The following is an 18,357-nucleotide window of genomic DNA, read 5'->3' on the forward strand; positions in this document are numbered from 1 at the left end:
ACAACTGTAAAAGCATGACACGAAATCAATCATGTTACTGCATTGTTGCAGTAGCAACTTTTAGCAAAAGCTGTAGCCAAGTAAAACGTAAACTAGTTTTGTTGTGGCTCACCAAGTATTGTTTTAATTAATGAAAGTCAAACAATACTTAAATCTGCATTGGTCAGGTGCCATAACCTTATCTTAAATTAGTTTGTAAACTTGTATCATATTTAACTTTTTCATTTTAAACTTTCTTCAGTGCTGTCATATTTTACATCCTGATGAAACTTCTCTTCCCCTATAGTGTCATTATTACAAATAAGTCATAAATTTTGACTTGTGGTGTTTCTCATTTCTTGGTGATCTGACTTACTCTGTTTTCTTATTCTTAGGCCCAAGACTCTGGTGCTAAATCTTTATATATGCTAGGAGAACAAGGGGGTAAGGGACATTAAATATTATTTTTTATTTGCCAACTAACAGGTAATTGTTAAAGCTAACCTTCAGAGGAAATGCTGTACACTGCTTGATACAACATAACAATCAGTTGCCCAATGGTGCTTGTTTGGATGCTGTGGTTAAATAATCTCTCCTAAATTGCTAAGCCACTGACTAAAATCTTGAGTAATGTAGCAGTCTTCAGCGTACAAAAAATCCAGTTACTGCACTGTTGTCCTTAATTTTAAGATTCTTAGGGTTTCATTCTCTAACAGCTGATTGCATGCACAATAAAACTGGCAGTCAGAAACTTTCAAGTGAGTGAGAATGGAGACAGTATGTCCTGTGGCATACAGCATGGTACTAATTTGCTGTCTGGTGATGTGAGAAATAAGTATTGTAAAGTAATGCTGTCTTATTTTTCCTGGAGTTTCTATTTTTCTCCTTGGTATGCTCATTGATTTGCATCAACTTAGTTTCCATGCTGTGCGAGATAAAACCTTTACCTTTTAAGTAAAGTTTAGTGGTTTTTTCAGAAAAATCAAACTTGTGGTACAATAGAGGTGAACCTCACATTGGGCCGATTATAAAATAGCTAGTAGTCTCTGGTATTTATTAAAATAAAGGGATCATGGCTTTCATTAAAATAAGGGATCATAGACTTTTAGTGTGAATACGGATCATAGCCTTGGATTTAATAGAAAAAATTTCCATGATTAAGATATTTCTGATATATACTGTAGTTAACCATCCTCTTATCATCTAATAAACTTCATATCTAATCACTTATACAGTATTTTTTATTATATATTGTGGGAGAAGTGTTACCTACCTAAGGAAGTATGTAATAAGCTCCTCCAGAAGAAAAAATATTGAAGTTGAATCAAGTTTCCCAGTGCTTGCCAAACAAATTAGCTATAGGAACAACTTTTAGGTGTTTTGATACCTTCTTTAAAATTGCCTGCTTCCCCCAGCTATTTGTATGTTCAGTCACTGAGTGGAACTGTATATTTCAGAATATTTATCTTTATTCTGCACTATTCATTATAAAATATAAGATAAAATCATTTTGAAGGTTAAATAGTTTTTTGTACATTTTAAAAGTGATATAGAAATTTGTTTTGCATTTTATCTAAGTGTGAGCTTTTGCAAACATCTCAGTCCCATAAAGGTTTAGGAACAATTATATTCAATAAAGGTTTTGTTGTGTTGAAATTTAGTGAAAGACTAAAAAATGCAATTCAAATAATGGGCAGGCAGAATAAGGTTTGGAAATCATATAATTGATATTACATACAAAAATAAGATAACCATAAGTCTAGTATGATCTGTATTACTTTGCAGACATGAATCATGGCACTGTACTATGAGAGTGAACTACATCTAAAAGATATTATTAATTTGAGAATTTTTAAAATATTTACTTTGTAAAGATTAGTTCGATTATATGGGATACACCTTGTATATGACAGTAAAGTTTAGCTGTAAAATTTAAACTCTTAGTGTCCCTAGATAGTTACTGAGCTCATTTAAATGAATATTATAGCAGTTTTAGTGATTGTTATTTTTATTCAGAAATATATATTGATACACTTTTTTTTCAGAAAAATGTAATGGTATTATTTTGACACTGTTATCCATAGCTGAGGATATTTGAGATTCACATGCAATTTTTATGTAAAGATAAGTGAGAAACTTTAGTGCAAATTTAGTGCAAATTGTACAAAAAAATTGCGTACTTGCAAAAAGAGGACTTATAAACTCAATGAAACAGGAGAACTCCTAAGGTCAGTGGTGGAATGGAATTAAAAATTAACCTGTCAGCTAGATGCTGACATTACTCAGTATCCACACACGACTGCAAAGTCATTGCTAGAATCTTGTAGGACTTGCATGAGGGGCTCATTCTTAAATATCAAGTTGAAATAAAACAAGGTATTTTAAATAAGTTTGATAACTAAATGAGAAGAGATGAAAGGTAGTGGATGAAAAGTGGATGAAAGCAATGCAGTTGAGATCAAAGGGACACAAAAAAAGGACCTATATTACCATCTAAGGTGTGCTGTATAAGGCACACAACACATTGTATCCTATGTTGACACAATTTACACATACGTGTGGTAGGAATCTCTAATTTTTTTTTCATGTAAAGCCATTGTGTTTACTGTACTGGATGGGGAGAGGGGGAATTTAAATTCCTTAAATTTTATTTTTGAGGAACTATTTCTCTAGGATTTGCAGTGTGTTCAAAACTTTTTGGGAAAGCCATCATTCCTGAGTTGAAGACTTGTTTCAACAGACCAAAAGCTCGAGTTATAAGGTTTTTGATTATCATTAAACAAGGTGCTCAAGGCAAAGTTGATGTATGGCAATTAGTATAGGAATGAACTGTTGTTTAAATATTACTGAGGTATGCAAGTATTAATTGCAGATTCTCAGAATTGAGATATTTTCATGTTAGCAAGAAACAAGAGTGGTGAATGGGAACTTTGTGAGCAAAGAGATCTGGATTTGTGTTCTTTTTTATGGCGTAGATATTTATCAAAACACAGGTATTTTGATGTGTTTCCCAAACTGTGCTAAAATAGTTTACCAAATTGAAGACAAACACTATTATAACAAGTTATGTAATTCCAGTATTTAAAATTTAGATGCTTGCTTATGTGATTGGAGAAATGCAATACAGTTTTTCTGGGACTAGGCTGTCATAAAATGTGTGTGTTGAAAATTATAAACTCTTGGTATGCTTTGTGTGTTGGTTACTAACAGGAAATGCAGTGGTATGCCTAGTAAATTACAGAAAGTTGGTAGAAAATGTTCCCTTCATTAGCTTTCCTTTCAAGTTGAATTGAGGAAGTTTGATTTTCATTTACCATCTCTCAGAAGCCCTCTACAAGGCTTGTCTTACATCAAGAGTAAGCTATTGCTATATTTGAATATTGAAAGGTAAGACCACTTACTGCTTCTCCTCATTTGAATACTTTATTATTAGCTTAAGTGATAGATGATGGTACATGGAAGAACTGGCAGATGTTTTCCCCATTTATTGAAGTAATGTTAGCCATTGACTTATGGCTTTTGATTACTCCCTCTTTCTTACCTAGATTTATCTTCACTCTTATTGATAAAAAGTGCCAGTTCACGTTATCCAGAAGGTGACAGCCTGCTTCACAAATGTAGAATTTTCTTTGTTCACCTCTCAGATTATGTGCACTGTATGCATGTAAAGTTATTCAACGGATAATTGGACAGATCTGTAATCTTTCCCTTTGGAAGCTGCAAAATCCTTAATATTCTTTTTTCTTGTGGAAATAAGATGTTCAAAATAGCCAAGACTTTTTGGGTAAGAACTTTGGTGACACATGTTTATGAATTTGTAGACAGTAAATATCGTGAGTCTGTGTTCTGGAGACTTCAGGGCATATTACATTTCATGTTTAATTTTGACAAAAACTTAACAATTGATTGACTTACTTGGACATGGCATGGTACAGTACATGAGGGTTCTTTTTCATGTTCACAAGTAACTCGAAGATTGCTAATAGTGAATGTATAATTTCTGATGTGTTCTTCTTTTGTGCAGTTTAAAAATATCATAGATTTAGATTTAATATATTAACATTTTTTATTGTAGTATTTTCTTCTTTTGATGTGGGGTAGCGAGTGAGATTTTCTTTACTACTGGTTTGTTTACTTTTTCCAGTATCACTTTAGTTAGCCTGTTTAGTACCGTACTCATGTAACCAGAATGACTTACAGTACTGATATTAAAAAAAATGTTGAAGAATTGTAATGAGCAGACCTGTTGTTATGGCAGACCAAAGTTACATTCAGGAAGTTGTTGCTCTTTTCATTTTCCTTCCAGTGCAGGATTTTTTTGGGTTTGGAATAGTGTGCAATAGTTGTGGTGTTGTTAAAGCCTTTAACTTGAAAAATATGTGAAGTATAAAGCAGATTCTCTTTTATTGTTGGTAATTTTGGCTTATTTTGATGAATGTACTCATTTTAGATTTTTATTGAACATTTTGTATATATACCATTGTAACTTTCCACCTGTCCATATTCTACCAGTGAACAGGGGCACAGAAGCTAGTGCCCGAAATATATGGTTTCAACGTTTAAATAGTGTTTTATGGGCCTTCTTATATTCATATCAGTGCACATACCAAATGCAGAAGCTCGTTTCCCATTTAAACACTTATTCATAGTACTGAAGATAAAAGAGTAGTTAATTACATCACAGGATCATTGAGGGCATGCCATTTTGAAGAAGATAACTCTATTGCACTTTCTATAATTGGGAGATGTAATTTTCTTTTTAATTTCTGACCATGTTTTGCATCCTTATGTGTAGTGACAGCAATTAACTATCCTGTACTGGTAAAAATAATGAAATGAAGTCATCTTTTTACCATAATTTTAAACTTGCATTGCTTTTTAATGATTAGTACATTCTCTTGCAAAGTAATGAATTCTCACTATCAAAGCCTGGGTAGTGTCTCCAGTGAACTAAACTTGTCTTCAGCAGTAAGTGTTTCAAATATATGAAATCTTCTTACAGAATACTTGTAATTTGTTCTGTAACCTTTCAATAAACAACTGCACAGAATCAAAGCGTATTTTAAGACATACTCTCAGATTCTGGTACTATACTTTATTGATTTTTAAAGCAGAAGGATATGGCAACATGGATTATGGAAAGTAAGTTTTAAAAATAGTATATACTGTGTAAACTTTGGAATGTATCTTAAAAGCCATTTTTTTTAACTCTGTAACTTGCTCATCCTGCATGCTATGTTTTGTCTTTGCTTCTTTTCTTTTAGAGTGAAGATGCGGGTATAAAAACATTGAATGCTCTTCATGACCAAGGCCGTAAGTATAAAGCTAGCTGAGATTTTGATTTGCAGTTGTGCTTTCTTCCATCTTTGATAACAGTTTGCCATTGTGTACATAGATTTAAGTTATCAGAAGTTATTTAGCAGTTTTCAAAGTATCAAGTATCACATCTTATATACAGTATATGCTGTACTTCAGGTACTTCAGTTATCAATTAATGCAAAGTTGTGATTATGAATTTTTTTATGCCAAAGAGCTTTTTTGTGATGCTGCTTACATTAGTCATCTCTATAGTCAATTTATGTGTGGTTTTTATGTAGTTTTTACAATCTTCCAGAGCAACTGGATCGAATTGAGGAGGGTATGGACCAGATTAATGCCGACATGAAGGAAGCTGAGAAGAATTTGACGGGAATGGAGAAATGCTGCGGTCTGTGTGTCTTGCCTTGCAACAAGTGAGTGTTTGCTTAAGTATATTCAGAGTTCTATCCTCTCGGGCTAATGTTCTCTAATGGTTCTAGATACTATATACTGTACTGTACTCTGTTTAGGGAAAATGTTTTTTAAGCCTTCCTTCCTTTTTCAAAAACACAGATATGGCTATTTGATATTTTTTTTCAAAGTTACTTCATTTAAAATAGATAATAAACTGGTAACTCTTAAGTTCATGAAGAATATGAGGGACAATAATCACAGATTCACTTAAAAAGCTAAAGTTGACACATTCTTTGATTTTCATTCCAGAACGTAAGTTCTTTCCTTGATTGCACACCAAGTAAAGAAATCAGGGACTGTGAGAACGGTGACTATGCGAGGTAATGGCCATCATCAAACGTGAGATTAACATTTCTGGAAATGTCTCACACAATCCTGTTGAAACCAGACATCCTGTTGCTGCAGTTCCTTCTGCTGTAGTTCAGGAGTCAGGAAATCACACTGAGCATGGCACATTAGCGTTCAGAGTTGTCTGTGACCATTTGTTCGTTCTCTTCAAAGAAGCCCCCCCAAAAAAGTTACTCATTCCAAGAATGACTCATTTTAGGAGGCACTTCTAACTCAATATTAATAACTTTGCATAGCATATTGAGTTCTCTTGAACCTCTTCAAGGTTATTTGATGGCCCTAAAAGCGTTTCATTAAAAATTGCTCACATATCCCCTTAGAGGCAAGTGTGCTTCATCACTCCTCACCAGGATGACACAGGAGCTACGGGGCTCTTGTCCATCTGTCACGAAGTTCCCTGCCTTGCTTGGACATTGCTTGGTTTGTGGGAACGGTTCTCTTGTACACGGCTACAATGCTACTCCAAGTCCCAAGTTATGATTGCGGGCCGTATTCAGGAGACGTGCTCAAATTAATGAATGCACATATTACTATTATTACTCACTGCACTCATTGCACATTAATGTTGCTTTCATTTTTATTTGTTTTTATATTTCTTGAAAATTCTTTTTTAAAGGGTGATGCAAAGAATGAGTGTTTAAAAATCAATAAGCGCAAAAATCATAAATACTGTATATTGAAGTTTTATTGGAAGTCAATTCAGATAAATCATTAGTGGATAAAAGCATTTCCCAAGAGACTGAAGAGAATGCACTGAATGACCATTTGAATGTAAGACTTAGGATGAGTAGAAGAACTGCTGTATGGTGCTGACTGAAAGTTCAAGCAATATAGCTATAGTTAGTGGAGTGGAAGATTGAAAGTTGATTTAGGGAAACAAACTGGTATGATTAAAGCTTAGATAAGTCTGTTATACAGTTATTCAGGCATTCATGAGTGCGTTGTAGAAGAGTTGAGGTGGAAGTTATCTTTGTACACTCAAAGACTAAAGTCTGTTTACCTTAGAAATGCCTTAGGAACACTGGATGACAGAATGGAGGCTCACTACATATCGGTACTGCTGATTGGAATTTTAAAGCAGTACTCAACTGTAGTATTGTCACTGCTTTTGGCAGTGGTATATAAATGGGAGTGCAGAAGATTATTGCAGATTTTAATAATTTATCATAAGGTAACTAAGCAAATAAGAATGATGGAGAGTGTCAAGTATTCAGGCATGAAAGGTTCTGAAGTAACAAATAGACCTTACTTTTCAAAGATAATTTGCTTTTTATATGTTGGAAATAAACAGAAGCAGAATTTGAAAAAATAAATACCTTGTAATATTTTATTGTTGTTTATTTGAAATGCTGAGTACCGAGTTTTGTGTCATCAGCAAGCTAACTTTGTCAGTCAGCCACAAGTCCAAATATGAGGTCAGCCACATATGACCTGACAAAGAGAGCATATCCCATTGATGAGAGGTCTTTTTCTGTTAATTAGCATTGCTTTTCAATCTCCCTCTTGGTATATGATAATTAGACATCTTGCTTTTGTCATTAATCATTTATGTGGACCATTTTCCTCAATTATATTTACTAAACATGCGATGAAAGAAGTCTTGAGCATGATTTCACATTCTGGAACTCATGCTGGCTATCTAGAAGTAGGTGGTTGTATTCTAAAAGTCTCTTTTTTGTTATCTACTGTGATAGATTTCCGTATCTTTCTCAAAACTGAAGTCAGAGTCAGTGGTCTGTAGTTCCTGGTTCATAATGAGAACCCTTTTTGAATATTGGTGGATTATTTTGAGCATCTACTGTACTGCTTTTCTGTGTTCCAAGTATATTTTGTAAAGGTCAGAAGTGAAGAGCAGCTAGTGCTGCTGCTGCTTTGATCACTATTAGTGGAATTTATCTGGACCTTGGGACCTATTTTGGCTCGACTTCTTCCAGTCATGATTTTATCTGCCAACTCTTGTTAGCTCTAAGCTCTGATATTTAGTGTGCTGTGATGACACCAGGGGTTTCTTGGGTGGTCTCCCTCCTCAGTGTAGGCAATAGTGTTCACTGAATAGCAAATGGCACTGGTAATAATACTCCCATTTTTATCTTTCAAATGCCTAATTGTAATCTTCATTGGTGTGCTCATGTCCACATTCAAAAAAATGCCTTTGGATTATCTTTTGCTCTAGATGCTGTCTTACCTATATCTTCTAACTGTGCTGTTTTAATTGAGCAGTCCACCCTTATGCATTTACAGTATGTTAAGAGTAATTTCTGTGTCCTGTTTTGGCTGTAACTCTAGACATTTATGTGCTGTCTGTCTGCCCAAGTCCACAGATCATATGACTTGTTGGCTATCTGACTCAAGTTGAAGTGAAAATACTTATCACTGGGAGTATTTCCCCTGGCAACAACTGCCAGTTTCATTTTTATTGAAATTTTATGTATATGATTGTGTAAAATTGGACGCATGCACCTTATTCTCTCTTTAATGCTACCTTTCGATAGGCTGAGGAATTGGTTTTCTGACTTCGTAGTTTGCATCCTGTTGGCCTGATTCTTGGTGCTCTAAAATTTAATGTTAGCACAATTTTATTTTTCAGTGCCACCTACAAAAATGATTAATCTGCCCATTGAAAAGAATGTAAAGCATAAACTGATATCTGGAAAATTGTACACCGTTTCAATGTTTGCACTTTTGAGTGTAGTGCAAATCATCTTCCTTGTTTGCTATTCTTTCATTTTTTTGTAAGTGCAAGACTAGAAAGGCAAAAATTGCAGTCAGGGGTGTGATCATGTGACAATTTATTAAGCTTTAACCCTTGTAGAGACTCGCTCACAAAATATTTTGCTGCCAGGTTTTAGTTGCAGGAATTGAAAATAGTAATTCTTTTAGAACTCAAATACATTACAGTATATACGATAGGAATGGTAGCCAATCTCCTCCCTTTGATCCACAAAATGCTCCTCACCCAGGAAAAGATCTGTAGTGCTGTCATATTCTCTTGGGGCAAGACCATTCCTAATTACCATAGCTACTATTTGAAGCTTACGATCTGGCCTTGAGACCAGAATGTGAAATATCCTATCAGAAATGCTATTTAATGGTTGAAAGCCTAGCCAGTCATGACTAGTAGCAACACTGGCCAGCAGTAGCTTCCATAGTGTAAAGATTTTGCAAGTCATTTAATGTGCCCATATAATGTGGTTATGCTTCTTCTAACAACTTTGCTTCCTGAATTTGGGAATTTACTAATGTAGATTACATTCAGGATTGGCAGTTTTGGAGCATCATCTGTTTTGACACCCATTATTCTTTTTGTTTTTCTTTTGTGAGGGATTGATTCCAGATTCTTGTGGCATATGCTCTTGATCCTGATATACAAAGGTTAAGATAGGTGAACCATATTTTGGATCTATTCCAATATTTGTATTGGAGAATCTACATAAATTACAGTTGACTAACTAAATGAGTTTCTCATGACCGCAAATGGTGACATACAAATTCTGTTCCTTGAGATTCCAATAACATCAAATAATGTCATCCATTGATAATAAAAAAAACAAGCACGTTGACACTGGATAGCATTGGGATAATGTCTGAAGAGTTTTGGGAATGGTTTGACTCTTTTCTCCAATGCAAAAAGGGACTGCTCAGAGAGAATTATCAGTAAACCAGTCAGAAGTAGAAAATTATACAAATTTGTGGAAAATTTTCCTTGTTTTTCCCTAGGTTTCTTATATGCTGTAACTAAACACACAGCAATAAGGCACCGCTATTATGTATATTATTGGAAAGGAAATGTATAAATGCATTTTTATGGTGCAAAAACAGTTGAAAAATCCTGTATAATTTTTTATATTATTTATTTATGAAAAGTATAGAAATTTCTGTTCTCAGCTAACTTGAGCACACTATTCTGATCATGTAATTTTGTTCTTACTTTTCTAAGATACCAAAATAGTCAAATTATTTTGTCTCAAAATGACTCTAAATAGAGCATTCTGTTATGAAAAAAAATTTACAGAAGCAATAAAATAAAATCATGTAAGCTTATAAGGGTAAGCCATAACTGAAGTGTTTAGTACCACAGACAAGTTTTGATCCTCCTCCCCAGCAAAAATTTCTAAGGGTCAAATTGGTCAGCTTTGTAACTGCTCATGAGTTTCATACAAAGCATACTCCCCTTAGGGGGTTAGTGCTGTCAGTGCACCTTACATGGTTTACTCTAGGCACTACTTATGGGTCTTGGCAGCATCCCTTTGGCCCCTAGTTGCAACCTCTTTCATTCCTTTTACTGTACCTCTGTTCATATTCTCTCTTCCATCTGTCTCTCCACCCTCTCCTAACAATTGTTTCATAGTGCAGCTCTGAGGGCTTCCTCCTGTTACACCTCTCAAACCTTCTTACTGTCAATTTCCCTTTCAACGCTAAAAGACCTCATAGGTCCCAGCACTTGGTCTTTGGCCTAAATCCTATATTCTGTTCTATATAGAGCATACTGTTGTGTGACCTATTACTGAATAATGAATGTGTAATATGAGAGCATATAAATGAATCATCACAATGTTATGCCGGTATGGTTCTCAAGGATATAAAGTCTATAATTATGCTTAGAATTGGACAGTGTTTGTATGCTATTGCCAAAAGGTTGGGCTGAGGCTAAATTGTACCAGTGTGAATGGTGAACTGTCAAACTCTATAAATTGGCTGACCCATTTTCAACCCTTATAGAAATGCTCATGTTGCCGCCTTTAGTTTAGTTTTGATATTGAATATTTTTTACTGTAATATACTGTATACTTAATTCTTAAAGTAACAACATTCCAATATTTAACAGGACTTGGAAATGTAACAAAGGGTATCTACTCATTGTATGGTTACTACATCAGTGGTCTGGTTAAATGACCTGATGATAATAAAAACAGCATGTACAAGGAAGCAGTGAATATTATGCCTTCACCGTGTGCATTAGTAACAAATAATTGAAGTAAAGTAACAGATGTTATTCCTCTTATGTTTGGCAAAAGGAGAAATGCCCAGATATAAAGGTTTCTGTTGAAGGTTTTGTCTTCTAGTTATCAGCAGGCATCCAAATGGCAAACAGATCTTTATCTCTTGAGTGTATGCAAGGAAAAGCGTGTTTGACTGCTTGTGCACTGTTTTCCCATAAGTTTGCAGAGTTCAAAAGATTTTTATCTTAATGAGTGACACCAATATTAGCTGTGAGCTTTGCATGGTGTAAATGAACATTGCTTAGACTCTTGAAAGGTAATAGTTTACTTTTAAGGAAGTGCTACATAAAACTGTGAAGTACATATGTTGTCACAGTCTGTGAAGTACTTTCAAAGGAATGCGTAGTGTAATGCTCAGTCACAGCAAGCCGTAGTTCTGTAGGTATCAGTTAGCTTTAGATTCATAGATTAGAAGGGGAAATGTAAATACTGTACATCTATTGGAAATTGTCATGAAATACTGAATTTTCCAGAAGTTTGACCAGTCATGTTCTTTCGAGAACACAAATAAATTTTTTTGTTTATTTTTATAAAACTACTGCTGTACCGTATTAATAAATCCAAACGGTATTTCTTTCAAGAAGTTTGCAACATTTGACATTACTTCAAGGTGAACTAATTCTTATTGGTGTGCCCCATAGTCTTACCTCTTATCTTTTTCAGTACCAAGAAAGTGAAGGTGGAAATCAAAGCAGTTGCAATATGAAAGCAGCAATATTGTGTGCTGAATGCAGTTTTCAATTTATGCATTTTGTGTGTCCATGAGCTTGGGGACCTCTCCCAAATACAGTTCTGTCTACTGCTTTTTTGTTTCATTCAGACATATGATACTTGGCTTGGTTGATATCTACAGACTTTTCCATTTTATATAAAAGATTGTAGATGTTGAAACCAGCTACTTCATGTAATGCTTTGCCTTGCTAATATACTGTTTTTCAGTATATCAATTCAATAACGGTTTTGGCTATATGCTGCTTTTTTATTCACTCAAATATATTAGCATTTTTCACGATTTAAAGCATTTTCAAATTGTATAACGTACTGATGGGACACCCTGTACATAGGGTGTAGATTATTATTATCATTATTATTACTATTATATTATTATGGTTATCTATTATTGGAATGCGATATCTCTCATTGCTTGTGATTCAAGTCCTGCACCCCAACTGATTCGAACCTTTACATGCCAATTTCAAACCTTTTTCTATTCCTTCTAATGGAACAAGACATACTTCTTTTTTAATGACATATTGTAGATATTTAAGGCTTGAAATAGGTGAGGCATGGATTGTTATTAAGGATCTAGTGCGTGTAACAGCTACTGGCACCATTACTCTAGTTTATTCTGTAGTTAGGACTCTAGAGCAATTTTTAGTATATTAGACAAGCACACTCTCTGCAGGTCATCACAGTTTAAAGAAGATGAATCCACTTGGAAGGGCAAAGAAGATGGTGTAGTGAATTCTCAACCCCAGCGTGTTATGGATGACCGAAATGGCTTAGGGGCAGCTGGTGGATATATTGGACGGTAATATACAATATACAGAAAGGAAATGTTTTACTAATACAAAAACAAGTTTTCATCCAAACCCATTTTTCATAAAATGCTCTATTCTGTACAGAACTATCCCAGTTGCACCAACTTCTGTAGCTAAATAGAATGCTTCCGTAACCCTTGGGATACGTGTACCCTTCTCCCCATTTTGCTTTTATTGTCCTCTGCTCATAGAGCAGAGAACAATAAAACTATTAATGGTTATTAGATCAGTATAAAAATATTTTGTTTATATTTTAAAAACATTGCTTGTTCGTTACTACACAATCTTGAAATGCACGAATAGCTATTTTGAAAAGAAGATGAAGAGATGTGTTCATTTGTAGTGCGATTATGGTATGTATTCGGCAGCCTGTAAACCTGATACCCTCCTGATGGTACCATGCACACTTGTTATGGTGATTTCTTTAAAATTCCAGAAGAGAGACAAGTTAAGAGGAGGAGGAATTGTCCCCAAAGTCCCCACCCTGTACAGTACTCTGCAGACACTGTGTGCTTCAAAGGAAAAACTTATAGTTGCTTATAATATATCCCTGAGGTAAAACTTTCAGAAGTATGCTGGCATTTCCATGTTTTTACTGTCAATATAGAAGCCACTTTCATATTTTTTTCTCCCCCCATAGGGGCTTAATGCCATCAGTGCACCTTAAGCTTGAAACTACTTGAAATGTCGTAAGCTGGTAGCTTTAAATGGATAAAATCATCACCTGAGATCCTTGAATAAACCCTCAAGATAACTTTCCTGAGCTGGTATGCTATTGTGTTTTTTGAAAGCATGGTCATTTTGGCTGTGGTAAAATGAGGTGGTGTTATAGCTAAAGCCCTTGGGTGTCACTTGCTGGTGAAGCCCACCAGGATTACGAGCCCCAGTAAGATCTCAAGGATCTGTTTTACTGTGGTCATACTGGGTCTGTTGTGTGTATCGCAGGGCCTCACTGCTTTGGAAATTGAAGTTATTCTTCTGCTGGAGCAGTCTAGATGCAACCCCTTTCATTCCTTTTACTGTACCTCCATTCACATTATCTTTCTTCCATCTTACTGTCCACTCTCTCTTAATAGTTGTTTCATAGTGCATCTGTGAGGTTTTCCTCCTGTTACATCTTTCAAACCTACATACTCTCAATTTCCCTTCCAGCTCTGAATGGCCTAATAGGTCCCAGCACTTGGCCTTTGGCCTAAACTCTATAATCCATTCCATAACGATACCTCTCAAGAGCCAAGAGACACCTGCTACTGTTGCAGGCATAGGAAGTATTTGGCAGGGCAGTCCTCTGGGCCCTTGCACCATCAGCAGCTGAAGCAGCTGGTTCTCTTTGAAACGGGCATGGTCATGTGCCAAGGAGTTTGATGATGTTTCTTGTGTTGATTTTTGAGCATGTTTTTTATACAGTGTTTTCTTGAAAAGTGTAACCACTGATTACATCCCATTTTTTGTACACTTAGCAAGTTTATTGAGGTGAAAACTGTAGGTGGGGATCTTGATCCAGTGACTAACATGCTGGCAGTGAGTTACACAACAGGTGAGGATGAATGTGGTGAGTGGTAGGAGGGTACCTCCAGGAGTAATAGGAGTGTCATATTTAGCTAAAGTAGGTTGGTGTGACTGGGAAAGGACTACGCAGAATAAGGCATCTAATGATTACTTGGTTCTAGTGAACAAGTAGCCTATGATGAGATGTGTAGTGTATGCTTTATTAATTAGCATGCTTCAATTCTTTCTTTTTTTCCTTTTTAACTTGATAAATTTAAGAGTTTGGGTTATGTAAAACTGTAAAGAAATATACTAATTTTTACCATGAACAAAGATTGCACAATTATCATGTGAAAAAATATAAAATATTTGTGAAAATATTTTATAAGATATTTATAAAATATAAGATATAGAAATTGTAGTTAATGCAGATGCATCATTGTACAGCATTACGAATGAAGCTCGTGAAGATGAAATGGAAGAAAATATGGGCCAAGTGAACACAATGATTGGTAACCTGCGAAACATGGCTCTTGACATGGGCTCTGAGATAGAGAACCAGAATAGACAAATTTCCAGAATCAACGCAAAGGTAAGTGTTGTATTATCCCTGTCCTCTCTGTTGGGAAGTCTAGCATTGAACAGGTGCCATTATAGATAATATAGGTATGCATCTTTGCTGTGGAAAATCAAAATTGTAGTTTAGTTCATTCTATCTGTAAGATGGTAAATATTTTTTAGATAAGATCACTGCTCTTGAGACAAAAGGAAGTAGCATGAAAATTTAAGTAAAAAGTTTGGGAGAAGATTGAAAATAATCAGTTTTGCACCAAATACAAAAATCTTCATAAGATACCATGTGTATGGTTACATACTTCATTATTGATTAGGGTGAAGGATCGACTATAATTTGTAAATTTTCTAAAACTTAGTACTAAATCTTTTGAAATTCTCTTGATCACGACTGTTGCTTTATTTTTGCTCCATATTTGTATTAAGAATAGTTATATATTGATAAAGGAGTACTGAACTCTGGTATACATGACTGTGATTAAAGGAACCAGTCAGTATATGAGCAAAGGAAATAAGAACCAAAAACTGTGTAAGTTTTACTAGGGATATCATTCAGCAATGTGAATATGAAGTGTTGCATCAAAATACGTTCATGTTTAGCTATTATTGGCAATTTCCCTCAACCATCCCCATAAACTGAAGCTTGTAATTTGTATCTGGTCAGTACAATATATTATTTTAAATAAGTTTAATTATATATTATGGGCATTAGAACCATCAAAATTTACTAATGGGCCCTTTTCTGCTTTGATAATAGACACCCAAAACTAAAGCAGAGCTCAGTAGCTTTGAAACCTTGGTCCAGGTAATATTGTTATATGTCAGCCCATGGTCAGGCTGCGCTACTGATTTTAGAAGCCCATGCCTCAAAATAAAATATATATATAAATATTACCTACTGTATTACTTCTTCATTTGTCAACTAGTTTAATTTTTTTCAGACAAAATAAGCCAAAACCTGTTCAAATGATAGTATATGTGTGTTGTTATATGTAATGGGATCAGATTTGGCAGATTTTTCACTGGGTGTAAAAAAAAAAATGTCCATTTTGCAAGTCAGTGATATTTATTAAGAGAAGCAAGTATTTATTCAAAGGTTGTAACAAGCATTTTCTACATAATAATTTTATTCCTACAAGTAATTAATTTAAGAGAAGGCTTTGGAATTTCCACACACATCCTATTAAGAGTGGATAGTAAATGTTTTGTAGCACAAGTCCTTCAATAATTTCATGTGATTTCATTATTTATTACTTTTAAATATTTGTTGTCAGCATATTGAACAAGGTTTTAATACTTTGGAAATTTGTAGGTGTAATTTTTTCATATTTTAATATTTAGTAATGAACAAGAAGTTTTGCTAAAAAAATATTTACTGGTAAATTTTCCTTAGTCTTTAATGTACTTTAGTGGGGATTGACTAGGTACGTTGAGTCAACACGCTACCATTTGCCAGCTCTTTCCCAGTGTTGTAACATTTATTTGCTGGGAAGATTGCCCGAAATGACAGTATGTTAGGTAAATTTACGTGTTGATATTTATATCCATTTATGAAAATACTGAATGTTATTGAAAATAGAGTAGATGTAAGTTTCTTATTAATGACATTACTGTATGGGCAGAACCAAAGTAAAAAAATTATTTTTCAAATGTTTTTATGGTAAAAGTCTGTGATGTAATACAGCACTAGTTTCGTTTTATGTGTGATACCATCCAAATGCTTTGGTAACACCTTGACCTCAACCTAATTACAGTATAGTTTTGATCATTATTTTGCTGATGTTTTTAAAGACCACTCATATAGAAATGGGTACCCATTGGTGCTTAGAAATTATTATGAAAGATAATTATAGTTTTGCTACTTAGTAAGTCAACTTATTGAGAAAACAAACAATGCAGATGCACTTTCTTATAAGGAAATTAATAATATAGACAGATAGAACAATAATAGCTCTGATAAGTGATGGGAGTTAATGATCATCTTAGTAATAGCAGGATTCCCTGTAGAGGGTGTTGGCTTACATAACTGCCTTCCTTGTATTTGACCCCCAGACTCCACAGGGGGTTGGAGGGCTTCAGAGAGTAACAACGTGGGTTTGATGTATAATTCAGTCATATGTAGTTACCTTAAACTAAATTAGCTAGGCTTTCTCACCTTTTTCCCCCTCTTCAGTTATCTCTTCATTTGTCAGGATAGACCTTTTGTTGGTAACATAAATGTGCAGTTGAATATGGATTAGAGTAGTTCCTCGTTGGACGAGTCGGTAGAGTTCTCGGCTAGCACTCTGCTAGGCCCGAGTTCGAGTCTCAGGCCGGCCAATGAAGAATTAGAGGAATTTATTTCTGGTGATAGAAATTAATTTCTTGGTATAATGTGGTTCGGATTCCACAATAAGCTGTAGGTCCCATTGCTAGGTAACCAGTTGGTTCTTAGCCACGTAAAATAAGTCTAATCCTTTGGGCCAGCCCTAGGAGAGCTGTTAATCAGCTCAGTGGGCTGGTTAAACTAAGGTATACTTTTTGCACTCTTAAAATGTGAAGTTGAGTGATGATGGCCAGCATGCCACCTTACCCATAGAGTGAATAGATGGCATGATTAAGTGAGACAGAAGAATTGCTGTACGTCAAAACTCCCTCAGTGCTGGGTCCAATCTTGACAGACTGACAACCCTGGAGACACCGAGAGTAAGGTGTATATTAAGGAAGTTCTCCCAAGATGGACAACATTTGTGACAGAACCATATTCATTCCCTGTTGGTCCCCTTTGCGTGATGGGAGTTTGTCTTAGAAATATTAGATAACCTACATCCCATGGTGAATAAATTAAAATCAAATGCTGATGAGCACTGCGGGAAGGGAAGATTCTGAAGACCCATGCCATCGAAAGAATTCTGTCCCATGAAAGACTTTAAAGCTGTATCGAAATTAAACTTTAAAGATAAAAAAAATAAGATGCTGGACCCTACTCTTTAATTCATTGACGCCCTTTTCAGTTCTTGGTCATAAGTTCTTATAGTAGACATGAAAGTATCATTGCTAAAACTTGAAAATGTCCTATCAACAAGATGACCATCAAAAACATCTTTCAAATGGACAAATGAAAATGATTGGTCAGTACAGTTCAGCTGTCAGAAAACTACTTGTAAATTACAAAAATATAAAGTGTAAATGTCCTTTACAAAACAGAACACAATGAACAGCATCCAAAGCAGAGATTTACCAAAGCATGGAAATGCAGATGAACCATCAGTAAAGATGTAGCACTTTAATCTCCATAAAAAATGAAAGTTACAAGATTTGGAAATATATGTAATATCCCCTGATAGACAAACTTAACTATTGAAAATGAAAATATTTGGACAAAATAGAGAACTTCAGCCTTATTTTCACAAACCCCACCACTGTAAGAACTGCTCAAGGTATGGATAAATTGAAGAAATTCCAGAGTGACTCAAAATTTGCATTCTGTGAATCAAGTGACCACACAACAAATGAAATTGAGCAACACTAAAATGTATTAATAGTGGTCAAAACCATGATACACAATGTGTGCTCAGACAGTACATATGTATAGACCCTCCTCACTTAATGATGTACATCTTTCATGACAGCTCAGACTTATGACTTGCTTTCTTACTAGTCAGTTTTGTACCTAG

At 34.9% G+C, this 18,357-nt stretch overlaps 1 protein-coding gene across 10 annotated transcripts in view; it reads left to right on the forward strand.

Annotated features, from left to right (window-relative positions):
* LOC136831410 (synaptosomal-associated protein 25-like) overlaps positions 1–18,357 on the forward strand; it is a 176,922-nt gene that overhangs the window by 131,714 nt on the left and 26,851 nt on the right. For 4 of the 10 annotated variants that reach the window (XR_010850862.1, XM_067091804.1, XM_067091800.1 and 1 more), the window contains exons 4-6: positions 5,594–5,711; positions 12,505–12,630; positions 14,576–14,720. Coding sequence is in view for 7 of the 10 variants with exons in the window: in XM_067091804.1 (XP_066947905.1) it covers positions 5,594–5,711; positions 12,505–12,630; positions 14,576–14,720 (389 nt within the window). In the remaining 3 variants the exon portion in view is untranslated. Of the gene's footprint in view, positions 1–374; positions 424–5,243; positions 5,293–5,593; positions 5,712–12,504; positions 12,631–14,575; positions 14,721–18,357 lie in introns of all 10 variants that reach the window. The other 6 variants (XR_010850864.1, XM_067091803.1, XM_067091807.1 and 3 more) reach the window with 2 other exon arrangements.

The sequence above is a fragment of the Macrobrachium rosenbergii genome, chromosome 48, assembly GCF_040412425.1.
Source record: "Macrobrachium rosenbergii isolate ZJJX-2024 chromosome 48, ASM4041242v1, whole genome shotgun sequence".
NCBI classification, from domain to species: Eukaryota; Metazoa; Arthropoda; class Malacostraca; order Decapoda; family Palaemonidae; genus Macrobrachium; species Macrobrachium rosenbergii.